Source organism: Lissotriton vulgaris, chromosome 7, assembly GCF_964263255.1.
Source record: "Lissotriton vulgaris chromosome 7, aLisVul1.2, whole genome shotgun sequence".
In the NCBI taxonomy this organism is placed as follows: Eukaryota; Metazoa; Chordata; class Amphibia; order Caudata; family Salamandridae; genus Lissotriton; species Lissotriton vulgaris.
The window spans coordinates 1,703,062,730-1,703,090,181 of NC_141695.1; the positions used below are offsets into that span (position 1 = coordinate 1,703,062,730).

Here is a 27,452-nt window from a genome sequence, read left to right on the forward strand (position 1 = left end):
GCCCAGCAGGGGTTGGTCGCCAGTAGGGTGATGCGTGCAGCGCGTGACCAAAGTCCAACTCCTGCAGCCAATCACCACTGTCTGCTTCCAAAGTCCTTGAGTAGCACTGGTTGCTGTCATAGAAGTTGTAAGAAGTATATCATCAAACCACTCCAGAAATTCGGTGTCAAGGGAACGTTATGATATATTCTGCTAAAAAGACAATTTTGTATGTATGTTTTGAAAAAGAATCTAAAATTCCATTGAAAACAGAGTTAAAGTGCAGCTATGGTCTCAAATAAACAGAGTTACAGAACAGTAAAGCTATATTTAAAATTCTTTCTCACACACAAGCACGTACTCATGATCACACATACACATTTTTCCCCTCTGTAAAACAAACGTTAAAGTGAAGCTATAGTTAGGTGTTGGACTAAGATAACAAGCATTGGCATAGCTAATAGGTCTCACCTTTCGACCGTATACGTGTTTAGCCAGAGCTATTGGCTATGTCAGTGTCTTTGAGGTATGTTGTAGAGCAGTGTGGCTGATATGCAGCATGTTGAAAAATTATAAGAAAAAAGTGTTATAAGCATTTTTCTTACCATATTATACATAACAAGAAAACATTATGTTCAACTGAAGGACCCGATTAAAAAAAGAATGAATATAAAAAATGTCTTCTAGTTTTTGGTCCTTGCAATGCTGACAACTTTTTCCTGCCTGTTCTAAAGCTTGTTTGTTATAACTTTTTTTTGTTATGGGGGACATAAACAATGAGAGAGTGGAGGCTGGGAAAGAGTACCTAAATTACAACACAAGCAGTGGACGGACACTAGGGGAGAATCAACAGATGTCAGATTCCGAGGGCAGACTGAGGTGGTGTTGTGCTGGTGCAGAGGCAGTCCTCATGTGATGCTGAGGGATACTGAGGTAGTGCTGAGTGATGCTGAGTGATTCTGTGGTGCTGAGTCATGCTGAGGTGGTGGTGCACTGATGAGGTGGTGGTGCACTGATGAGGAGGTGGTGCACTGATGAGGAGGTGGTCCTGTGCTGATGCTGAGATGGGGCTGTGCTGATGCTGAGATGGGGCTGTGCTGATGCTAAGGCGGTGCTGTAGTGGCGCTCAGGTGGGGCTGTGCTGATGCCGAAGTGGTGTTCGCTGGTGCTGAGGTGGTGCTGCACTGATGCTGTGGTGGGGGTGCACTGGTACTGAGGTAGTGCAGAGTGATGCGCTGGTTGTGCTGAGTGATGCTCTTCTGGTGCTGAGTGATGCTGTGGTGGTGCTGAGTGATGCTGAGGTGATGGTCCTGAGGTGGTCCTGTGATCATGCTGAGGTGATGTCATGCTTTGCTGAGCTGGTGCTGAGTGATGCTGAAGTTGTAGTGTTCTTGTGCTGAGGTGGTGCTCAGGTGGTGCTAAGTGATGCTGAGGTGGTGCTGAGTGCTGCTTTGGTGTTACTCAGGTGGTGCTGAGTGATGATGAGTTGTTGCTTTGCTGGTGCTAAGGTGTTGCTGAACTGGTACAGAGGTGGTGCTGCACTAATACTGAAGTGATGCTGTGTTGGTGCTGAGGAGTTGCTGCTGAGGTGCTGCTGCGCTGGTGCTGTGGTGTGCTCCTGAGGTGATGCTGCGCTGGTATATAGATGGTGCTGTGTTAATGTTGAAGTGATGCTGCGTTGGTGCTGAGTTGCTGCTGAGGTGATACTAAGTGATACTGAGGTAGTGCTGAGGGATGCTGATGTGGTAGTGAGTGATGCTGAGGTGGTGCTGAGTCATGCTGAAGTAATGATGCTGCGCTGGTGCTCAGGTGGTGCTGGGTGATGCTGAGATGCTGCTGCATTGATATTGAGGTGGTGCTGTGCTGATACTGAAGTGGTGGTGCGTTGGTGCTGAATTGCTGCTGAAGTGGTGGTGCGGTGGTGCCAAGGTGGGGCTGCGCTTGTAGTGGTGCACTGATTCAGAGGTGGTACTGTGCTGATGCTGAGATGGTGCTGTGCTGATGTTGAGGTGATGCTGTGCTGATGTTGAGGTGATGCTGTGCTGTGCTGGTGCTGAGGTGGTACTGGTGCTGAGGTGGTGCTGCACAGCTGATGCTGAGATGGTGCTGTGCTAATGCTGAGATGGCGCTGTGCTGATGTTGAGGTGATGGTGTGCTTGAGCTGAGGTGGTGCTGCATTGGCAGTGAGGTGGTGCTGCACTGATGCGGTGCTGTGCTTTTTGCTGAGGTGGTGCTGAGCTGGTGCTGAGTGATGCTGAAGTTGTGGTGTGCTTGTGTGGAGCTGGTGCTGAGTGATGCTGAAGTGGTGCTGAGTGATGCTTTGGTGTTATTCAGGTGGTGCGGACTGATGCTGAACTGGTGCTAAGGTGATGCTGCACTGGTACGGAGGTTGTGCTGCACTAATGCTGAAGTGATGCTGCATTGGTGTTGAGTTGCTGCTGAGGAGTTGCTGCTGAGGTGGTGCTGAGGCAGTGATGTGCTGATGATGAGGCGGTGCTGCAGTGGTGTTGAGTGATGCTGTGGTGGTGCTCAGGTGGTGCTGTGCTGATGTGGTGGTGCTCAGGTGCTGCTAAGTGACACTGACTGGTGCTGAAGTGGTGCTGTGCTGATGCTGAGGTTGTGCTGCAGTGGTGCTGTTAAGGTGAGGTGGTGTTGCACTGTCTACTTGCAGAATACATTATTAAGTAACCTCACATTACATGCCACGTTTGGAGGGCACAAGGAGGCATCTCTTGATATTGTTTTTTTTTACCAACAATTGAAACCCAAAAGAAAGCATCAAAAGTTGAAAGTGCGCAACTTAAAGCTGCTTCCCTTTTCATAAACTGGAGCAATAACAGCATGTTTACCTCTTTTATCATATCCAAATAATCATGCTGTCAAAAGTGCTATGCAAATAGGTTGATCCTACTGTCGGCCATCTTCTTAAACTACATTTCCATTAAGTAAGTATATTATTTTAGGTTTGGACATTTGAGCTAATGAAATCACAAAAGGATGAAAAATAACATTGGCACCTGCTGAAAAAAGCGCTCGTGAAACGAAAGACAGTGGAAAACAAGATAAGTACAGGATTTGCAGCCCTTGGCTGAGCGCATTTGGAATACCAAAACAAGCCCAAGCCCAGGCAAAAGAAAAAGTAGTGTGCCGAAACTAACTTTTATGACTGTTAGTGAAGTTATCCATGTAACAGGGCCAGTATCCATGACCAAAACAGCAAAAGGGGGGACAAATGTACTCTATTCACCAACAAAAACAAAGGAATTTCGAAAGGCATCTGAAGGAACGAATCAAAATGGATGGGTGCGCTAAAAGGCCATGCAGTAGATACAGCGTGTCTCTAGAAGCAGTGCATGCGCTGCCTAGGTGAGACCTAAAAACTAATGCTTTAACTGAACTTACTATAATGTACATTGCCATGGAATGCTTATGACCTCACATATTACATCACTCCTGATGTATTAAATAACATTATTGATGACTTGACATATTAGATCTCAATAGTCAAGTGCCACATGCGGGGTTTGGGTGTAAGGGACGAGATTCGATTTGCGCTTAGCTGCAGTCCCCCCGTAAATGGCACAACACCATGCACGGCAGTAGTTGGCTTCTACTGCATGGTGGATTGTGGGGCGCAGGTTGTGAAGGCAAGGTTCTGTGCGCAAATCCGGTGCACATGACCTTCAGCCTTGCACTGTGGGTGTTGGTTGTCGCAGAGGGTTAGGCACGGGGGCCAGCAAAAGCTGTGCTTAACTGTGGTTGTAACCTATGGCAACTCTGGATGTTGTATGGATTTTATATATCGTCAAAAATAAATAGCTGGTAAAAAAAAGTAAATGTATGCTAAGGGTTGGTAATAACAACTCAATATATGGATTTAAGGAAACTTGAGAAGTTCGCAGAAAAAGCACATTTAAAGTGCAGTAAAAGTTACAAATTAAAATTTAAAGAAAATGTTGACAAGTTATGGTTAGAACTACAATCCATAACTCGCACAACAGCCATGCAAAGCATAAATTGCACACCAACTGCAATGCTTATAACCTTCAATATTTATACCAATGAAGAGCAACACCTAAAAACTAAATGTAATTAAACAACAAAACATAATCAAATGAATTAAAGACAATACATTCTCTCAATGTGGTAAGGGGTAATGTGATATGTAATGTCATCTGTAAGGTAATTTGTAACATTTGTAAAAGCATCTCTTTCATTATGGATGAGGTAGTGATTAGGCCCAGGTGAAATTTAAATTACACTAGCATAATTGCCAATTTTTGGGAATTTTGTGTTACATGAAATTCCTAGAACTACGCTAGTACACCATATTAAGTAACCCTGGGCGAAGTACTACGCTACGCTTGCGTGGTGTGCGAAGTTCGCGCTTTTTTGCACGACGCAAATTGCACGTAGCACAGTGAAAACACGCATAGTGGTAATTTTTTGCTTGCTCGCGGTCCTCAACATCAAATTGGCGACCGCGAACGAGCAAAATGACATCCCGGCGAGACTTTTTCCTCTTTCGCGATCAGCAACATCAAGTTGCCGATCGCGAGTGTGGAAAATAACCTCCCGGCGAGATTCTCAATGCAGGGAGGTCAGGTTTCTCATTGCAAGTGGTTGCGTATGCTCGCGATGAGAAAGTACCAGTCCGCGTTGAGAAAGCTGCTGCTCGAGTACAAAATACCTCAAGCGGCAGAAAACTACCACTTGCACTCTGCAAAATGTGGTTTGCACTGATTGCACAGCGCGGACAAGGATCCGGCCCTGTGCAATCAGTGCAAACAGCATTTTGCCCAGTGCACTATGCAGTTCGCGTAGCTAGGCGTAGCTCGCGTAGTGCGAAGTGCACTTCGCGTAACGCTACTACGCGAACTACGCCCAGGGTTAATATTAAGTAATTACACATTGATTTCTTCAAACCTTTCTAGTAAGTGAACAGGAATAACATAGATGGGCAGAACGTGAGGGCCTGTTCCTTGTACTACATGTTTTCGTTCTTTTTGTATGCCACGAAATGCACCCTCATGTAAAAAATTGACTCAGGGACGAATTTCAAGCTAAAATATCGCTCTAAATGAAGGAATTATTTTCAAATTTCTCATACCCCTAGTCTTTTGCATTGAATGTGGTGTGCAAGTTACAGTTTGTATGACTGCTGTGAAAGTTATTGATTGTACTCCTAACTATTAATTAGGAATTAGCAAATTTAGGACAGATAAAAGCAACATGTAAAGTGTCACGTGCAGCAACCAAATCACATGCAAATAGCAGGTTCGGATGACTTATGTCAGCCCACTGAAAGCTCTGTAAACAAGTATAGATGGAAATAGGATAACAAACGTCTGTGCAAGATAGGCATATCCAAGTTAAATACAATTCCATTTGATCTGGGTTTCTTATCCATGACATAATGCCTGCTAAGGCTTTCAAGTCTGAAACGGTCCTCTCTGGTTTTTTTGCACAGATTTGCTAAATGCCATTGTGACATCCTCTTTGCAAATATATATATATATATATATTCTGTCCGATCTCCTGCACAAGCCGTGCGATGCGAAGGAATCACGAGCCACTCCAGCCGGGTAGGGTTCAAGGTATTTTTAATGGGCAAAAAACAGACGCGTTTCGAGCGCACAGGCTCTTGGTCACATGACCATAGCAGACATGTTGTTGCATTAAGTAACATAGGTTTAACGAAAATTAAAGAAAGACTCAATGTTTCCGTCACATTGAGTTCACTGATGTGCTTTAAAAAGGGTACATTGCATCATGTAAAGACATGTAAATGGGTAATTTACAAAAAGCACATTTTTATACATCTTTGATTTTATGCAAGACATTGTGCAAAGTGAGTTCAACTGGTACAAAATTGCGGGTGTAGTACCCAATTCATTTTATAGCTCCAGTTTGTATAAATTGGAGGGGGGGAGGCGGGAGAATCATACTCATGTTTATCAGAATGGAAGAAAAAGGACTGTAAGTGAAAATGGCCTAATAAGGGTTGTGACACCAACTATGGTAGATGATATTGCATAAGTTGAGCATAGGGTGACTGGAGTTTTAGACAATACAGGGTGTAGTACCCATGGTGAGAGTGATAGAAGAGTATGGTTGCTGTTACTTAGAGTGATGATTATGTCAAGGGGTTTCCTATGTTGTAATGGTGATGACTATTTTCCAACAGTCTAAACCCAATATCTATTATACTGAGTAACAATGGTGTACATTATATCCTCTATTTATTCATGCAATACCGTGCTCTTATTAATTATCACTATCGGATGGTGAACGTAGTCGTGCTCATATCGATATCACATATCCGTGAGGTATTTTGGTTTCAGTGGTGTATCCTTGGCCTGTATATTAAAGATAAGACAAAGACAAAGATATGTCAGTCATAACATTATTCATACATAATTATTCATACAGTCAATTACTTGATTCCTGATTCATAGTTCCCATTCTTCTGCCCTACACACAATGATTTGCTAAACAAAACATATATCAACAAAACAAAACTTGAATAAATGTTTAAAAAAAAAAGTATGGTCAAAAGAATCAGAGTCCTTAAAGGTCGACAGAAGAAGTTCACAGAAGGAGAAATTTTACAGATGAACATACATCTCTTCATCAACGTTCATCCCTATTGGAACGATACTACCTGCCTGGAGAATAAATCTTGATTCTGCTCTGTGTAATGCTGTTACTCTATCACCACCTCTCACATGTTTTGGTATAGAGTCAAGGACGAAAAATTTGGCCTTAGTCCAGTCCCCATCATGATGGCTATGGAAGTGTTTGGCTGTGCTGTAAGTGAAATCTTTGTTGGTAATGGCCCGCCAATGCTCCAGAATTCTCTTCTTGGCTGGGAATGTAGTTGACCCTATATACCATTTCCCACAAGGGCATGTAACAACATAAATGACAAATTCAGTGTTACAGGTGATTTTCTTGTTTATCTTCCACCTTTTGTTCACTCTACTGAGTATCACCTCCTGGTGCTATACCTACAGGCTTTACATTTCCCGCATGTTGAGAATCCACCCTTAGGTTCAAGCCATGTCTTTTTCTTCTCCATGTGGCTATGTACGATCAAATCTTTAATCGATTTGTCTCTCCTGTAGGTTATTGATGGGTGTTTGCCTAGTTTGTTTTTTAGTGTTTTATCCTGTAAAAGGATATCCCATCTTTTCCTTATTATCTTACTGAAATCTGGTGATTGGGTGTTGTAGGTGGTTATCAACCTAATTGGTTCAGTAGAGGAAACCTGCCTGCGTTTTGGTGCTTGGAACAGGGTGTCTTTCCGGTCAATTAGAGCTACTCTGGCCTCACCTTTCTGGAGCATATTCTGGTGGTACCCCCTCGTTACAAACCTCCCATGCATTTCTTTTTTATGTTTTTCGAACGAAGTGGGGGAGCTGCAATTTCTTTTTGCTCGTAGGAACTCGCCAAATGGTATGGCCCATCTGAAGCTAGGGGGGTGACAGCTAGTGGAGTGTAGCAGTGAGTTACCTGCTGTCTCTTTTCTGTAAATTTCAGTTTCAATCTTATTTTCAACAACATTCATTCTAATGTCCAGGAAGTCTAGGGTTGTTTGACTGTACTTCATAGTAAATTTCAAGTTCAGGTTATTAGAATTTAAGATGTTTACAAACGTAGCAAGATCATTCTCATTACCCTCCCAGACAAAGAAAATGTCGTCAATGAACCTGACCCAAACATTTACATTTTTTGTCCATTCTTCATGGGCATCGTCCCTGAGCACCTGTTCCTCCCACCAGCCTACCAAAAGATTGGCGTAGCTGGGGGCAAAACAGGTGCCCATCGACGTGCCCTGTATTTGTTTATACAAGGATCCATCAAACAGAAATACATTTTCTTCTAAGCATAATTCAATCATTTGTAACAACATGTTGGAGTGTGCTTTCAAATGGTTACTTCTGGTCTGTAGAAAGTACTTGCATGCTTTGAGGCCATCTCTATGTCTTATGGACGTATAGAGGCTCTCTACGTCCAATGATACCAACCAGAAGTGTTGCTCCCAATTGATATTCTCCACTTTTTGGAGGAAATCCTTGGTGTCCTGTATGTGGGAGGTTAAACCCTTTACATAATCTTTCAAAAAATAATCCACATAGTGAGATATATTCTCCATGAGACTGTTAATAGAGGACACGATAGGTCTCCCTGGTGGTGTAGTGGGGTTCTTGTGTACCTTGGGTAGCAAATAGAGTGTGGGTGTAGTAGGATTTTTATTGATGAGAAATTTGGTCTCATCCCAGTTTAACAGACCCTTATTGTTCCATTCGTGTATGTACTGATGGACTCTACTCTGTAGTTTGGTCAGGTAAGTGTGGTTAACTTTCACATAGCATGTCTCGTCTGACAATTGTCTCATTGCCTCTGTGATGTATAGCTTCCTGTCCCATAGGACAATGTTCCCTCCCTTGTCTGATGGCTTAATAATTACTGAGTCGTCATTTTTTAGAGATTTTAGAGCCTCCCTCATCTCTGGTGAGAGGTTTTGTTTCTCAGGGGGTTTGTGTAGGAGTTTGAGCATATCATTGGTGACTAAGTCATGGAAGAGATCAATATTGTCTCTAGGGAGCTGTGGTCTAAATCTGGATCTAGGTTTGAAGGGAGTTGCAATTGTATTGGGTGGATTATCACTCTCTGTGGGTGTTATATCTGGTGTTTGGCTTTCCATTTGTGTTGGATCTATTGCGCCCTCTTCATAAAGATCATCCAGAATAGTCTGGAGTTCTGTGCCAGACGCTGTTGGATTACTTTCTAACATTGGGGTTTGACTAGGAGATCTCTTGCTAGCATGGATCTTATGTAACTTCAGTTTCCTAGTAAGCATATACATATCAATACGTGCTTGTGTGTAATCAAAACGGGAATCAGGGCAAAATGTTAGTCCTAATTGAAGCACCTGTTCCTCATGTATAGTTAATTGTCTGTTAGAAAGGTTTATTACCGTTAGTTCTTTGCTTTGTGCATCCATCATTTGGCTTTTGGCATCTGGCTTTTGCTTCCCACTCTGCTGTTGGTTTTTCCTTCTCCGGTCTCGTCGCCTTTTGCTCTTCTCCTTCCTCCTCGGCCTTGATATCTTGTCCTCCCTCTGATGGACTGTTCGGTGTCCTCCAGTAGGATGTATATATATTTAAATATATATATTTATATATATAGGCATATAAACATTTTATTTTTTTAATGATTACTGTGACATCATAGGATTTAAGTTGAGTTGTACTGGGATATCACTAAGTTTACCTTGTGCTGCTGTTGAATTTAAATGGAAAAACAACAGTTGATGGACAGAATGCAGAACAATGTCATACATTCACCCCAGTACAGAGATCTGGGCCTAAATCCATCGTTTTTTTGCACTCCATACCACCCCAGTTCAGACATCACCATATGCAAATCAGCCTTGACCCTGTGCTTCATGGGAACAGTCCAGCCCGAACTGCCAAGCCATGTCTTTCCTGGACCGGAATCAAGCATTCTAGGACCGTTTTCTGGCTATCAGCCGCCTTCAGCCAGGATAGCTTGACTCCAGTGGTGTGGAGAGCATGGGACTCACGTCTGAGCATACCCATCCCACTCGGGGTGACAAATGCAAAAACAACAGTTGATGGACAGATTGCAGAACAATGTCATATTGAATTTAAATGCGGCAGTATTACATTATCAGTGAGTTTCGTAATATTGTTGATTGTAAATCTCAATAATAGTCGTTTCTCACGAGCACTAGTGACTTATATGTGTTTCTCTCATCTTGAACTTAATATTTCCTGCTCTACTTTCACTTCTCTCCTCTATCTGCCCTTTAAGTGTTTTTTTACTCTCTTATCTGAGCTCTGGTGCACTCTTTGCTGACATGTGTAAGAACAATGGCCAGATGTTGAAGGCAGTGTTGTTGTGCCTCTGAAACTGAGTTGAGTGACGTCTGCCCTATTTAAGACAATAAGTAAATAAGATAAATAAATATAGTGGGTTTCCCACAATCTTCTTCTAAAGTACCCAAGTCCTGAGGGTTTATTTAGAAACCATGTAGAGTATCTGAGAAACTGCTCCCATAATGCCAAGGTCCAGTCTGATACATGCTTTGTCCTTTCTTTCTTTTTACAGTCCTCCTCTCGACGCGCTGGTCTTTGTTGCACCAACTGCCACACGACCACCACCACTCTGTGGAGACGCAACACGGAAGGGGAGCCGGTGTGCAATGCTTGCGGCTTGTATATGAAGTTACATGGGGTAGGTGACTACCTCTGTATTCTTAAAAGACGTTGCATGGGATAGATGCGCGCTGCATGGAACCCCCACATGTAGCCAATTGAGGAAGGCAGGTGCCATCTGTGACAAATAAAAATGTACATGGAGTTTACTGCATTCAGTCAAAAGTTTGAAATTGAAATTTAGAAAAAACCTTCATTAGAAAGCAATTTGCGTCTAAATAAAAAAAGTGGATTCTGTTAAAAATTTAAAAGATTCACATATGTTCATCTTAACACATTTCAGAATGTATAGTTTTTGTTAGGGAGACGGTAGGGGTTAGGAATAAGGTGTTGTTTAGGATTGGGGATAGGGTTAGTGTTACGGTTAGATGTTAGATGTGGAGCTAGGGTACTTGTTAGCTTTATGATTGGGTTACATTTAAAAGGGTAGGTTTAATGATAGGCTGTGCGATACGGTTCATGTGAGGCATAGGTTTCGGGTTCAAAGTGGCAATGGGGCAAGGAGTAGGGGGTGTGGACTAGTTTAGGACACATTACAGAGTGTGGAATTAAAGGAATTAATGTGAGGAGGTTGCTGAAAGGTTTAGGGCAGTGATCCTTAACCTTTTTCCATTTTGTCGACCCCCAGTTGGAGAAAGGGTAAGTGCGCATGATGGTTTGGCCGGCCCTCTGAGATCAGCCAAACCGTCATGTCCACTAAGCTGTGCCCACCACTCTCCCCTCCTCCCTGGTGCTTTATGCCAGTCACTGTGGCTGTCCCTGCAGCTTGCTCGGCTGGCAGGTAGCCTGCAGGATGCAAAATAAAATGTTTTATTATCATTTTATTTTTGTGCTTTGCCTCTGCTGGCTTTCATCAGCGGGGGCAACTCCCCTCCGCCATAACGGAGGAGCCGCCACTGGTGAGCCTGAGGTGTGTACAGTACATTTGACATAATAGCATGGAGCCTGTGCCCACCATCTGCCAAGGGTGTGTGTCATTTAATAGGGAAGGTCGAGCTCTTCCATCACTATTACAACACTCAAGGGAAGTGATGTCAGACTGGGTTATCCATGCAGACAGTAACCTGGCTTAGGGACCAGAGGCCATATTGTAACATCATTCACAAAACTTTGCTCCGGCCACCCACTTAGCTAACTCTCTCGTGTGAGCCCTCATAAATACAGCACGTTGTAATTTTCAGAACACCTAAAGAGAAGAGGGATGTACTATTCGCTTTTCTCTAAGTCAACAATCTGGCAAAGGAAAGCAGGAAGTAGGCCAGGTGACTTCTGAACGTGGGCGTAGTGACCAATAGTGCAGAAGGTGCAGTTGCACCTGGGCTCAGAGGTGTGAGGGTCATATTGGGCTCCAAACAAAACTGTGTTTTCCAATCAGACCATGGATTGGAGGGACCATGTTACTTACTTACATTCGGGCACATGGCGCCTTCGCTAGACTACTGCTTGTGAAGGACTTGCCCAACTTATGCCAAGGTCTGGTGGGGTCTACTGTAGCAGGAAGGCCTCCTCCCAGATCTGCCAAGTCATGCTGAAGCGTAGTGTGATGGAAATTCCTCCTCTGAGAATTTCAAGGCCCATTGGGGTCTGTTAGGGTGGGATGGTCTCCTTCAAGCTCCGCAAAGCCCTGATGTGGTAGAAATGCCGGCCCCACCCACTGAGCCCGCCAAGGCCCGCAAGGCCTAGTTTGATTGGAAGGCCTCCACTAGGCCATACCAAGGTCTGCCAGAGATGTAAATAGCCCATAGTGAAGGACAAGAACCTTGAAACCACGCGGTCTGGGTAAACAGCAAGCAATACATGAGGCACACACTGAAAGGAAGGAAATGGTACTCAAAGGGAGTAGTTAAAAACATGCAACCAGTACAACGTGACTCACACACATGTCACTTAAAAGCCCATGCTAACGCCTCTTCCTTTTTTGTCAAGGTGCCGCGACCACTGGCCATGAAAAAGGAAAGTATCCAGACCAGGAAACGGAAACCAAAGAGTAATGTCAAGAGCTCCTCAGGTAAGCTTACCTTTTACTTATCAAAGATCGGAGGTGACTCAACTTAGCAGTCCACTGTCCCTGAAAGATGAAGCGGCAACAGCCACATCATCAGTAGGGACCAGTGTGTAGATAGAGTGGTGGGAGGAGGGAGGTGGACGACCACAAAAAAAAAAAAAAATAATCCCTTACCTGCCGCATCGCACCCCTCTTCACTGAAATGTACTCCTCCGCGTGGCGAAATCCACGCCTGTGCGGGCGTTCTATTGGAGTGAGCGGAGTCATGACGAGTCCAGCTCGTCATGAGCCCAGCTCCACTGGGCAGCATGACGAGCTGGACTCCTCATGAGCACCGCGGCGCCGCGCGCAGTCCTTCCTCTTCCGCACTGCTTGGGAATTACCCCCGCAGCGAAGGGGTTAAACAAGGGTTTATTACTGTTTTATTTTTTTGGCTGCTGGCAGGTGAGGCAGCTCTCCTCTGCCATAGCTGAGGAGCCGCTGCTGCACATCATGCCAGGCTTCTGAAACAATGCCATGGTTAAGGCAGATTCAGTCACATATCATGATAACTAAAAATCTAGTAGGGCTGGTAGAGTCAGTCAACTGCAGGCTGGTGCAGATGAGGCGGAGTCAGAGTTGCTCGGTCTCTAAAAGACCTGAAAGGGCTGTTGCAAATCAGGTATTTATATGTGGCTGATTCTAACTCAGCTCTACCGGCCTTCCAGTACCACTCTCGTCCTTGGTAACTTTTTTATTTGTTGGTGTAATTTTACGCACCGTCGGGCTCAAGAAGCAATTATTTCATTTTTCAGCGGAACTCGGGAATGCTCCAAAAATTATGATTTTCTTGGAGCAGATGTGGAAAGACAAAATGATCACGAAATGACACTCTGGAAAATGTAAAGACATTATCTTAAGGTGAAACATTCCTGAAAAGTGCACACTGGTTAGTAAATGGCTCAATTACAGTAACTCAGAAAGAGTTATGGATACTTAGGAGTGGATACATTTAGCAGCACAGTATCTTCTTGGGCTGATGCGCGTTGCACCACTTGCTGGTGCAGGAGTACACACAGAATAATAAAATGGTCGTTACCATTTTATTATTCTGTGTGCCGCCGACCTGCGCTGCTCGAATGTGAGCGGGGCAGATTCCTGCGGATTGCATGATGTCTCCCGGGGCTCAGTGTGTATGTCAGATTATTGAGCTGTCTACAGCCGACCTATCCGACTTGTGCATTGCGGACCCAGCAATCCCAGGGCTGAGAAACAGCCAGGGGATTGCTGACACAGGCCTCTAAATGAGTGCTGGGTTAGCCTGCTCCAACCAATCCTGGAGCTGCTCTCATGCTGAGGGAAGCCCCAGTATTTGTTGGATCCGGGCTGCACTTTGAATGAAGTCCTTCTCTTTCCTTCCTGCTCCTCATCACCCCCAGGATCGGTGTGGGGAGAGGAGCACTGGATGGAGGGCCCCGTGGTGGATGTACGTCAGTACAACGTGATCATTTTGATCGCGGTACTTTACAATGTGGTTTTCACAATGCAAGTCGTTACAACGGCTTGCGCTGGAGGGCGCTGGATTGAGGATTAATTTAATTTTCTATTCCGACTCCAGCCCACGTAACAGTAGGGAAGGTGTTGGAATAGAAAATCAAACTATTCCTAAACCAAGAGCGCCATCCAGCACAAGTCGTAGTAATGACTTGCGTTGTAATGGCCGCGTCAAAAAGGTCGCACGGTGTAAACACTGCGTTGTAAAGAATGTTTCCCCCCCTGGCCAGCACCATTTATTGATTTTGCCAGCCGCCACTGGATGATTTACAGTATGGACAGGGGCGTACACAGAGAAGTTGATGCCACAACCTCTCTGTGTAAACACTTGTCCAAAACATATGGGCTGGTGCCCTATTTCAGGTATGCACACAGAAGGTACACATCTGTAATATTTTAGGTAGGTGGAAAATAGAACACAAAGGGTATCAAAGCTTTTCTAAGCTACTATTTATTCTATTTGCAGGACCAACAACATCAGCCACAAACTCCCCCGCCTCCATCACGCACTCCGACACCAACACAGTGGTGAAGACAGAGCCCATTGGCACATCGCAATACACTGGGCATAGCATGGTACCATCATCACAGGTAAGGCAAACAGTAATGATCCTATGTGTCCTGCCTTTTAGTTAACTCACTGGAGTACTCTACGGGAAAGCATTGGTTCCCTCTCTCAGGCAAGGATCCACAGTGGCCCTTTGTGGTGCCCTCACGTGCACAGTATTCTGCATAATGCCATCACAGGATTGTGCTCTTCTCAAAGGCAAGGTAACTTCACTCTACAACTTTGCTGTACCTCAAACAAAGATACATACAACCACATGCCACGATTTAAGATAAAAAAATACTAAGCACAAAAACATGCACCCACATACAAACACACACGCACACAAACAAATATATCACAGGATTAATAATCAAACCCATGAGTCATTATTTTCCCATTATCCTCTATTCGGAGATTCAGTGGCATAATAAAACTTGAGGGGGCCCCCCTGCTAGGCACATGGGTGCCCTCCCCCCCCCCCCCTCCGGACTTAATCAGGAACTCTCAAGTCAAGATACTGTGCTGAGGGGACCCTGGAGCCTGCCCCCTACCCCTCCCCCGCCCTGCCAATTAATCAAAAGTCTCTGCTGAGCTTCAACGTATCCCCTCGTTTGAGAAGCATCCTCATGAAAGGTAAACAAAACCACAACATTCTAATTGCAATCAGGGCCCATTGCTAGCTAAGCCTTGCAGGCAGCAGCTTACCTTTATAGACATACATGTATTCTTAACATGACAAAACATCCTATTGCACATCAAAGCCATATTTCTGGGGCCAACATCTTAGCATCCAATACACTGTTAATTCCTGCTCCATTATCACCTCTGCCAAACTACCACTGAATGTATTCATTTGAATGTGCTTACTAGCTCTAGCAGAAGGCCTAGCACAAACAGAACTGTTACCAGAAGTGCAAACCAGTACAGCATTGTTACACGACTGTGCAGGGTGGTTTACAATCGAGGTCTGACAAACCTTCACTAAACTCCAAAAATGTCTCTAGTGAGATCTTTTTTAGTATATGCCTTACAACCAGGGCCCTTATTTATGAGGCCTTGCGTCAGTTTTGCGCCGCCGGTGCGTCACTTTTTGTGACGCACCAGCGGCGTAAAATATGCGCCTTGTTGCGCCATATTTAAAAAGTGACGCATCTAGGTAGATGCGTCACTTTTTAAACCCCTGCGCCACATTATACCTGCGTCAGGTATAATGTATGCAGAGGGGGCGTTCCCCCGCAAAAAGCCTCGTAATAGTGACGCAGTGAAATCTATGAGATTTCACTGCGTCACTTTTAGGATGCTGTTGCGTCAAAATCTTGCGCCTGCCTCACAGCAGGCGTAAGACTGACGCAAGCCCTTTCACATGGGGCTTTCCCCATGTGAAAGGACGCATTGCTGGAGTTGCGTCACTTTTGTGACACATTCCAGCAATGCGTCACTTTTGCGCTTACAGATACGTCAGAAATACTGACGTATCTGTAAGTCCTTGCGACATGATGCGTCATACATTAAATATGACGCATCATTGGTGTCGCAAGGAGTGCGCAGTGAAAAGTGACGCATCGCTGTTTTCACGCAGCGATGCATCACTTTTCATAAATGAGGCCCCTGGAGCTTATGCATCACCCAGGTAAGGTCCTGAAGAATGTCACTGAAGAACTTATAAGTACCCATTAAAGGAGAGAATGTTTAAATCTGTTATTAATCAACAGTTCAACAAAGATCTTGCTTTTCTACAAAGGTATGAAAGAGCCTTAGACGCCTTAGAAGTGGTAACCTTATTTAACACAAACAAAATATTGTGCAAACTTCACTTAAAGGGCAAGCAGCCGGTAATGGAGGAAGGATTCATATTTATATGTATGTCTATTTTTCGTTTATGTATCACATCCCAATGGCTTGATCCTGAGCTACCAACCTTCACTAGTTGGCAATCTAGATTATTAACAACATATTATCTTGAGATGGCGGCCTATAAAACGAAGGGTATGAGGAGGAAAGCTCAGGGGTTACAACTGTGGTCCCCGATTATTAACTGGCTATGAATTTAAGACTCGATTGTATAATGATATAATGTCTCAACCTTGTTTTGATATCTTGAAATATTCATTTTGCCTTTTTTTTTTTAGTTTACTGTGTCTTACCTGGTTGCTGAAATGAAATTCAATAAAAATAATATAAAAAAAAAATAAAGGGCAAGCAGCGGCCAGACAAGACAGAGCCTTCTCCAACCAACGGCTGACAAGGCAAACAATAAAACCTGAAAATTACCCACAAATTTAAAAGATATCACAATACCTAGACAAGCAAAGAACACAATTATCCCATCAGAAAAACTGGTTGCTGACCTACCGTGTTTCTTTGCTTATAAATTGGGGTAAATCAAGGGAACAAATGACATCCAACTACAGCACACCATGCATATGAGACCTTGACCAGCTAGTTACATGAAACAACAAATTGCCACCACAATCTGTTTCTAACTCACAATGTTAACTCATGACTTCATCATGATATGTTTCTCTTACAAGTTGAATTTGGACGCAAATTATCTGTTCATCTAATGTTTCATCTCAAATCTACCAACTGAGGAAAAAACTATGAAGGGCCCTGAAGAGATAGCGGTAACAACCAAATGAGGATTTAGACCAACAAGAGCCTTTGGAGCCCTTGATGATACACATCTTGCAGATTTTTGTTTTATCTCAATTCGTTTTTATTGAATTTTCAAAAAAGTAAAAGAACAATAAATAATAAGCACAATGCTAAAATGATAATGAACACAAGAATACTGACAAATAATAAAAATCATGAGAAATACAAAAAGAAGTAAAAACAGCAAGTTCTCATCGACTACCTTCATACCTTTATAGGTCCTAAGGATCTCACCCTTTAAATTGTATGCTTGTCAATTACCCTCCCCTCCAAATTTAGCATTGGCTAATACAGGATTTGTTTTTTTCAATCTCCTATAATGCATTGCTTATAGAATGCTATGTCCTCTGCGGTACACCTGTATTATATTGTATTTTTTCTTATGACATTTGTGTAAATTGTGTTCGATAGACCACCTGTATTTCTCTCAAGCTTCACTGCGACTTTCACGTAAATGCACATCTTGCAGATTTAATATTGACAGACCCCTCAGCATCTTATGACATTTTTCATCGTAGCTTCCAGCTCCATTGCATTAAAGACTGCACGGGTGGTAGAGGGCTGCCCTAGATAGTCTGTGGTTCAGTTTACTTGGGTAACCCAAGGAATAACATGTGGCATTCCCAAGGGGTAGCTAGATTCAAATGACCACGTTTTCAGTTTTTTTCTAAAAGTCCTAGCGGAAGGGGCCAGCCAGAGTACCAACGGTTTTGAGTTCTAGATTTTAAGGACCAAATAACTGAACGCTCAACCACCAATTCTTGTTTTTTAAAAAGCTTGGAACCCTGGCCAGTTTAGCAGCAGCCAACCTCAGATTACGCGTTTGAGCATAAGGGGTAACCATTGCCTGCAAATTGGCTGGGCCTTGACCGGGCAGCGCCTTAAAACAGTAACAGAGTGCCTTGCAAGTGACTCTCTGATTCACAGGAGCCAGTGTAACTTCTTTAGTGCAGTTCTGATAGACGCTCGTCTTGGAAGATCAAGCAGTGTCCTCGCAGCCGCATTCTGCATCCGTTGGAGCCTGTTCAATTGAGTTTGGGTGACCCCCAAATAAAGAGCATTGCAGTAATCCAAATGGGATATAACCAGAGCCTGAATGACTGCTTTCTGAACAGACCTTGGGAGAAAATGTTGTAGAAAAAGACGGGTTTTAATATACAGGAAGTAATGGCGCTCTTGCACTATAAACGTATATGATTGGTAATTAGTATTCAGTATTAACAATGGTGCTAGCAGGGAGGGGAGACCCTCAAACCCCTCAATTTGTGTGGAGCAAGCCACACAATCACCAAAAGACTAACAACCTGCGCACTCAAAACAGAAAAACAACAATGTGTGAGTAAAAGTTCTGGAGATGAAGAAAATAACAATCCAACGTTGATTCTGGAGCTTTTGTTCTCCCTTTTTTAATAGGTCATCAAGTAGAGGTTATACACAGCCAGCCGACACGTGTTTTGTTGTAGACCAAGCAATTTTCTACAACTTCTCAGGGATAAAAGGCTGGATCCAAAGTCTGGTAGGCTGGTTCCGGTGATAATTCCAACTCGGAAGGGTCAACAAGTTCTATCCGATCAAGGGTAGTAGATCAAGGATAAGAAGAGGTCGGGTAAAAGGCCTGATTGCCGAGCAAAATACAGTGCAACAGGGGGGACGCCAGAGCACGAGAGTACATCAATGGAAAAGCGACCGTATCAGAACTGCAACTATATTCCAGGGTGGCGAAGTATTAGACAGAAAAACCGGCTGAGTATCCGGGTAGGCACGGGTACGTGCATGTCTCAGTTAGCATTCAATCCCCGCTCTCCGCTATCTGGTGTCCTAATCCGGAATGAAGAACTTCAGTCAGAAATCTCCACATCCCAAAGTACTTGCCTTCAAGGGTGGTGATTTGGGCATCAAAGGAGAGATTCTCATCAAACCAGATGCTCAAATTCTTGACATTGGGAGCTGATAAAGGACCAAAAGTGTCCGGCCACCAAGCATTGGACAGATATTAAGGTGTTTGCGTAATACCAGAACCTCGGTTTTTCCAGTTTTAAGTTGTAAGCAATTGTAGTCCATCCACAGAGCAGTGCCTGCCAGACATGTGTGAAGGGAGGAGGCCGCGTGTTCATTGCTCCACAATAATTTCAACCAAGGGAATGAAATAAATATTCAAAAGCATTGGGCTCACTGATGATCCCTGAGGCACTGTAGGGAATGAATCGATGACTGAAAGGATGTCACCTGAAACGTGCATTCCTCCAAAAGGGAAGACAGCCAGAGCAGTATCTTGTCACTAATGTCATTGCTCCAAAGTTGCTTCATTAAACTATTATTAAACTATTAGGAGATACAGTGCCAAATGCGGCACTGAGGTCCAGCATGAGAATGGCTGCCGTATCCATAATTCATAATCTGCCTAGCACATTCAGAGGCAGGCAATAGAGCAGACTCTGTGCTGTAAGATGGAAAAAACCGGATTGAGTTTTGTGCCGGATCATATTATCTTCCAAAAACCTGGAAAGCTGCCTATTCACTTGCTTTTCTGCCAATTTGCGAAGCAATGATATTGGGCCATATGTATCAAGATACCAATTAGCGATTCTGTAATGGCAATTTTAAAGAAATCGCTATTTCAGAATCGCTAATTGGTATGTATCAAAAAATCGCAATTGTTTTGCGATTTTTTGATATTCCTTAATTGCGAATTCGCAATTAAGGAATACTTTCCCATTCATTTCTATGGGCCTCCTGGCCCATAGGAAGGAATGGGAATTTATTCTCAATTTGCGATTCGCAATTTGCTAATCGCAAATTAAGAATAATTTCAAGGGTGCAGGGGTGTCCAAAAGACACCCTGTTGCACCCCTGAAATACGTATGGGTGCAAATATGGTGCACATACATGCCCTAAGGGCATGTATGTGCGTCACATGGCACTTAGTAAAATGCAAAAATGGGCATTTTTCAAGAAATTCGCAAATTACCACCAACTTGAAGTTGGTGGTAATTTGCGATTCCATAGGGACAATTAGCAATTTTTTTTTGCTTCATACATTGCATTTAAGGAATCGCAAAATTTGCGATTCCTTAAATGCAATTGCAAAATAAGGAATCGCAAATTTTGCGATTCCTTATTTTGCACCAGATTTTCATTCATACATCCCATTTAGCAAATTTGCATTCGCAAAGGCCGAAATTCTGCGAATTTCGGCCTTTGCGAATGCGAATTTGTATGATACATATGGCCCATAGGTCGATAAATATCAGGCTTAGACAGGTTCAATAATGTTTTTTTGAACAGAGGAACCACCATGGTGCGTTTCCATTGTTGAGGAACATAGTCAGAGGACAGGGAGAGATTAATCACTTCACGAACAGCAGACTGAATAATTTTCAACCCTGCTCCAAAATGGTGGGGAAGATGACTTTCACCGGTGGACCAGATTTAACAATAGAGCAGAGAGAAGTCAGTTCTGCAGAGGATAAGGGACAACATTGTTCTACCTTAATGCTATTGACTGGTGAATCAGCCCACATCTTCAGCTGTGGGTGACATCTGGATTCTATAGGAAAGGAGAGGTAGATTTTCTCAACTTTATCAGCAAAAAAGGAAACAAATACATTGCAACCTCTTCAAAGGGCAGAGAAGAGGGTGCCACAGAAGATAATGACATAAGAGTTTTTAAAGTCTGGAAGACTTCCCGTGATGAGTTATTAGAAGCTGAGATCTTCTGCAAATAATATATCCGCCATGTCTGAGCAATAAGCTGATGGTTTGTTTTTAGAGCCAGTTTGTAGTTCGCCCTAATGCAGGGGTCATAGTTTTTGTGCCAAAGGCGCTCAAGCCTCTTGCAGTTTTTATTTTGCCAAAAAGAGTTCATTATTAAACCACCCTGAGGATGGCTTTTATCTTCGGTCAGCTTGTTTGACCAGGGGGGCAATCTGGCTGAGAGCCTCTCATAACCAGCTATGCAGCTGGATACAAGCTTTATGTAAATTATGATCCAGAATTAAGCTATTAAGTTCCAATACCTGCTTGAGCCTTTCTAGAGTAACTTTAGACCATTCACAGACCCATATGGGGGCAGGGGTAACGATCGCTAGTGTCCTGGCGCCAAATACATTTTTAGGGATGGCGAAATGATTTGACCACACTAATGGATTCAAAAGACACACAGATGATGGGTTAGGTGTACAAACTTCCATTGCGGCAATATTGGTAATTAGGGGTTCAAGAATATGACCTAATTTATGTGTGGGAGGAGATACTTGCTGATAAAGCTGTAAACTTTCCAAATCACCCAGTAGAGTATTGGCAACGTGGCAGCTGGGGTGATCAAAATAATTATGAAAATCACCAAATACCATCTGGTTGGAGTACTGTATTACCTGCTAATGAGGTAGCAAAGCTAGATGGGCAATAGACAAGAACTCCTGACGTAGAAACATTTTGTGAGTCAATGAGAAAAAGGAGGCTTTACAACCCTCAATAGCAAGGTCAGAAAGAGAACATTTAAGATCATTTTTATAAATTATTGCAGTTCCTCCCCCTCTCCGTTGTAGCCTATCTTGCCCAACAATCGTGTAACCTTGCGGAATGGCTTGGAGTATATCGGGGAAGGAATCCTCATTTAGCCATGTTTCGGTTAAAAAAACTGCATCTGGACTATGTTCCTCCACAAAACCATGTATATCGATCTTATGCTTAGCTAGCGACCTACAGTTCAAGGAGGGAAATGTAAACGGATCCTCTTCCGAAAGCACTCTGTTCTGATTTAAAGTAGTTGCTATGGGAAAGAGGGGTGAAGGTGCAAAGCCGCAGTGCTCACACCTAATGTCCAGATTCCCCAGATTTAAGGACCCATTGCAGGCTCTGACAGGGTCAGGGCATAGGGACATTAGATTGCGTTTGGTATAACATATTGATGTTAGCCTGTGAGTGCCAGGGGTCCTTCCCCCTGGCGCGATTCATGCATGGTTGGCACAGGCGGGTTTACCTTTGGCGTGCCTTCAAGTACAAGAATGGATGAGGAAAAGCAGTCTCTGCCTCAGTGGTTCAAAATAAACATGTACTATTTAATAAACTAAACCAGTTACTTTTCCAGTGGATCCCTATGCTGGGTGACACTCCACCGCAGCTTTCAAGGTCCATAATATAGGAGTTATCTTCAAACCTCACTGTTGTTTACTCCTCAAGTGAATGTTGCTTTCATCACAAAGTGCCAGCAGAACCATAATATTCTAATTGCATTTAGGACCTCGTGCCAGCTCCCTCTGCTACAGTTTTCCTGTCCCTGCTTGACTGCAGTCTGCTACCCTCTGCTGCCTGTCTACCTGCTGCCCTCTGTTTGAGCCTCCCTTGCTTGTTTCTTGCTCTGTTTTGTCTTTTCTACTTGTATTTCAGCCCTCTATTTTGCCTTTTCTGCTCGTTTCCTGCCCTCTGTTTTGCCTTTTCTGCTCGTTTTTCTGCCCTCCATTTTGCCTTTTTCTGCTCACTTTTCTGTCCTCTGTTTTGCACTCTTCTGCTCTGTTTTCTGCCATTTTTTTCTGCCCTCTGTTTTGCCTTTTTCTGCTCGTTTCTTCTTCTTCTCACTGTTTCCTCAAGATCTGGCTTTTCAACAGAGACCTCGCACCTCATTGCTCAGATACCCCAAGGCTGACAGTTCCATGCTTTTACAAATGCTGATTGATTAATTGATTGATTGATTGATTGATTGATTGATCGATTGAACCATTGTTAGCTAAACCTTACAGGCAGCAGCTTTAAAAACTATCACCGTTGTAAAGGGAATTACATTTTTAACATAGCAAAATGCCTTATTGTATTAAGAGAGGTCAGTGGTCACAGCTAGTACATTCCTTTGGGGTTTACTCGTGTGCAAGGAAAGGGAGAGCATCCTTTGCCTCAGTGGTTCAACCCATAACACATACTCACTCTTTACTACACTACACCAGTTACCTTTCCAGTGAAACCCTAAGTCACGTGACCCTCCACCGCAGCTCTGAAGGTAAAATATTAAGGAGTCTTTGGTGACCAACGACTCTTGTTTACTCCATAAGTGAACGCTGCAGTCCTCACAAAGTGAATCTTGTCTGCTCATTAGTACTGTCACACAAGATTACTGTATAAACATGTGTGTAGGTCTCTAGAAAAGAGATTACCCCAACTTCATCTGGTACAAAACCAAGAAGCAAGAGTAGTTCTAGATGTAAACCAACATGAAACACGTCACTCCTGCCAACTGAGCCTTACATTGGCTGCCTCCAAAATAAAAAGTTACCTTCATAATCTTAGCATTACAGACAGGACATACTAACATGTCTAAATTATTCCACAACTTCAAGCCATCTCACAACCTGAGATCAGTCTCAGATTGAACGATTACTAGGTAGCTTTCAACAAGAATGATGTCAATTTGAAAGCCCTATTAAGACGAGGTCCAAAATTCAGTAGCATCATGACTTTATCCCTTGGACAACAGCATGTCCATTCCAGGTTCAGAATGGAATTTAAAAATTTCTGTTCCATCAGGATTTCCATAAGTGTTTACTTGCTTATCAAAAGGCTGTCTGAAGATAACTTTTTTGGTTCTGCAGTAGTGTGCTACTCGCCTAAAAGCGCTACAACACCTCTTCAGGGATAGCAAGCCATATAAAAATGCAAACCTTTCCCCCCTTCTATCCCTCCACTATCCTTCTCAATCCAAATAACAGACCACCGTTCAAATTAATTTCTTATTTCACTATACTAATCCGCCACTAATCCTTTACGGGTTCCAAAGTAGCGTGCTACTCACCAAAAAACACTTTGACGCCTCATCAGTGGTAGTAAGAGCTATATAAATGCAATTACAATACAAGAACTGTAACTTTGATCACTGTGGAAAAACAAGTTATGCTGAGGTGCCGAAACTTTCTAGTTACACCATGGGAATGAAGTCTGTCTAAGTATTAGGCTGGTCAGAGGAACTATGCTCTTCCTCTGGATAACAAAACTAGAATGTGGCTCCCATGTCTCAGTTTCCTTTGCTACCTTCCACTAACCTCTTTTTAGGTCGAGCCTAGATAGCGTGCATGCGCTGCCTTCAAGACCTGTTGTTATCTCCTCTATTGACTTGTGGCTTACCCATGAATTGCCATTTGTTCGTTGTTGTGCTATTTTAAAATACAGGGTTTTTATTGGTTCATTGGGTCTGATTCTCCTGCCTTTGCATGCTTGGGTCACTCCCAGGCCATTTCACTCATTGTTTGCTTGAGTTGGCCATCCAAATTCGTACACAGCTCCTTCTGGTCATCCTGATCTGCCTTTTTATTTTGTATGCTAATCACATCGATTTAGGCTTTCAGGCCGTTTCACAGAGCAATGCTCTGTGCGGCACCTGCAAAGCGGCAATTTCTGTCCATTAGCTGTTGAGCTATGCTAATAGCTCTAACTCAAAAAATGAGAGACCTATTGCATTTCTAATGCTTGTTTTCTGAGAAACTGTGAAGTGGTTTGTAAGAGACAGGCGGTGCATAATGACCAACGAAAAAACAAACAAATGGACAAAATTAAATCAATGATCAGAAATGTATTAAAAATAAATGATCTAAAATAAAGAATCTTTAGCAATAATAATCTTACTGAAGGAATTCTTTTTTAGAGCAGTTGAAGTGATAAATAAATAATGTGTGATCTTCTGTAAATCTGTTCTCTTAAACGCTCCTTTACTCTGCCCCAAAGAGTTGTTGCTTCCAGTCTGTGAGATTGCTTTAGCATGGGTTAACTGTTTGCATATGTTACAATCCAACTTCTCAGATCTCTGAGAGACTTTCAGAAACAACCATTCCTTTGCTGTTCCCAAATACCCTTAGAAGTGTGATATTGTTACTGTTCGCCACCTTAGGTCGTTTGGGGGCTCCAATTCCTCTGCCTGTCAGGGGTCTCTCCAGCCAGAGGGAAGCTAACAAAAGCTGCCTGAATTGAATCTCCATAGCATTAAATCAAACTACTCATTGTCCTTGCATGTGCACACAGGAGCAAAAATGCATTGAAGCTGATTTTAAAGATTATTAAACTAAAGAAGTGAAATGGGTGAGCCATGAATGACGTCCTTGGGAACTGAGCTATATAGAAAATACTAGTCCTCTTCTTGAACGGTAAACACTGTTTGACACAGCGGCACAGGACATCCATTAATTTTGCCATACTCTTCTATGCACACACAGTTGAACACTGATTCAATGCACAAGCACCCTCAGCTATATAACTCTGTTTCTTACCTCCATCCAAGTGCTCTCTGGACATGGCCTACTAACATTCGCTAGCCTACACTCATTTGGATAGCTATTGGATAGCACTGGGCGGCCCTCGTGGGTAGTCATTCGCTTTTATAAATCCGAGAATAGAATAGAATTTATTGTAGGATACAAATTACACCTTACAGTCAAACAGTCATACCATCTTCACATATTTGGCTATATATAAAAATAATGGAAATTCAGACTGGTACTAAGGTTCCCCTACAAGCCCCGAGGGATACTGCTTACAGTTCAATCTCCAAAGTATTTTACATGGTTTTTGCTGTCTTTGTCATTGATGTAGATTGTTATCTGTCTAGTTGCTGTATCCCTCTGCGCTGAGTCTAAACCCTGTCTCTTTGTGCTTTTCTCCCTTAGGGTCAGACCCATGCAGACGACCTTGCTAATGGCCCCCCAGAGTTGAAGTTCATTCCTGATGAATATATCTTCACCTCCACGCCAATGAATCATCAGTCTGGATTTAGCGTTCCTTTGCGTCAGGAGTCCTGGTGTGCACTGGCTTTAGCGTAAGACATTGCCTTTACAAGACTGTTTGTCACAAGCACTGCCTTTCCTGTGAAAGAGCTAGCACAAGTCAAGAGCTGCTGGGACTGCTGAATGAATAGCCATGGGGTTTTAGATTCAACAGCGATTGGGACTCATCGGTGGTCGAGAACTTCAACGCAAGAGCTGCTTGGATCGTCAACTCGACAGCCACTGGGCTATGACTCAACAGCTGCTAGGACTGTCGGGGGACAAAGTGAAATTTGATGCTTTGAAACAGATGAATCTGGGACATGGTTTGACAGCTTGGCCAGGGTTTGCAGCCACCAGGGAAGTTATATTTTCACAACTCTTTGGGTCTCGGCTTCCTTGAAAGAGACAAGTGGGATACCTCTTTTCTCAGAGGGATTTCTCAAAGGGTTCTTTTATCGCCATAGAAAAATGTGTTCACATCATCGTAATAAAATGGAAAAAGTGTAGCAAACCTCACACTAGCCAGAGTGTATCTTCACCCTGAGCTTTGCCAACTCTGCTTGCGTAATCCAGCCTTCGAGGCCTCTGAGAACTTTCCAGAGTCTACAGCTCACCAATGACCTCATGCAAATTTCCAGTGGCAATGTACATATTAATGGAATCAAATGGTGTGTGGGTGAAAGCATACTTTTTGATGAATAGGAAAGTGATGCCACTTGGGTGGCTTTCTTTGTTGATCACTATGCAATGTAGTATTATAGTTTATTTAAATAAATGTCATCAGGATCCGGCCACTAACTCTCAGAACAAAAACAAGCCTCTCACTCGAGAGCCGACAACAGGTGTATTCTGGGCCTGTACAGTAAACCCAATGGAGACCCACTGAGACCCCTAATCCCCTGGCAACCTCCACCAAACTCCTACGCTCCAGCGACCCTATCCAAGACTCCCTGGTTCCTGTGGCCCAAACCCACCCATAACCTCCTCCCCACACACCCATACTTTTGGACCACCATCCGCCTGAGACTCCACCCTCCTGAGCCGCACATACTTTAGAGATCCCTGCCACTCCTGGCTCCCACTCCTTGACCCCAACCACCTGAGACCACCACTGTAAACCCAACATTCGTGAGAACCCAACATTAAGGAAACAAAATCCTAATACCCACAAGCCTCCTCAGCTTCTAAACGCCTGAAGCCCCCACACTCCTGAGACTCCCACACTGCTTAATCCCCAGTCACCTGGATCCCAAACCTCCTGGTAAAGTCTGAGTCTGAGAGTTTAGTTTCAAATCTGCACCCACTTCTACTCCCCACCATGAATTTCCCCCACCAATTTTGTAATGATTTCATTCTATGACTACTTTTTATAAGTGCAATTTATTTCACTTTCCAATAAAGACCAATAATATGTCATGAAGTAATTTAATTTTATTAGGAATGTTAACAGATTTGCCTTTTGATATTTTTATTGGTTTGGGCATAAATAAATATTCTTTTAAATAATTTCTGGAATTTTTCTTTATTTGTGCATGTATGTAACAACACTGAACATAATAAATAAGTGAAAAGGACAATGGGTCCTGAATGAACTCATGAATATAAATTGCCTGAGGAGTTAAAATTCACCTTTGGTATTCAAAAGGGTGAATTTATACTCCCGGGACTTATTGCACAATATGTTACAAAATTACTTGGGAGTAAATCTGCTTCCTTGGGCAAGGATTGGGTGTTCCCTGGTG

The 27,452-nt window shown here is 43.2% G+C and overlaps 1 protein-coding gene across 1 annotated transcript in view; it reads left to right on the forward strand.

Annotated features, from left to right (window-relative positions):
* The window catches only part of GATA5 (GATA binding protein 5), an 89,358-nt gene extending 62,142 nt beyond the window's left edge, over positions 1 to 27,216 (forward strand). The window contains exons 4-7 of the mRNA XM_086932846.1: positions 10,120 to 10,245; positions 12,153 to 12,234; positions 14,231 to 14,355; positions 25,612 to 27,216. Of these exons, the coding sequence (XP_086788972.1) occupies positions 10,120 to 10,245; positions 12,153 to 12,234; positions 14,231 to 14,355; positions 25,612 to 25,764 (486 nt within the window). The 3' untranslated portion in view covers positions 25,765 to 27,216. The remainder of the gene's footprint in view (positions 1 to 10,119; positions 10,246 to 12,152; positions 12,235 to 14,230; positions 14,356 to 25,611) is intronic.
* Positions 27,217 to 27,452: the final 236 nt, after the last annotated feature.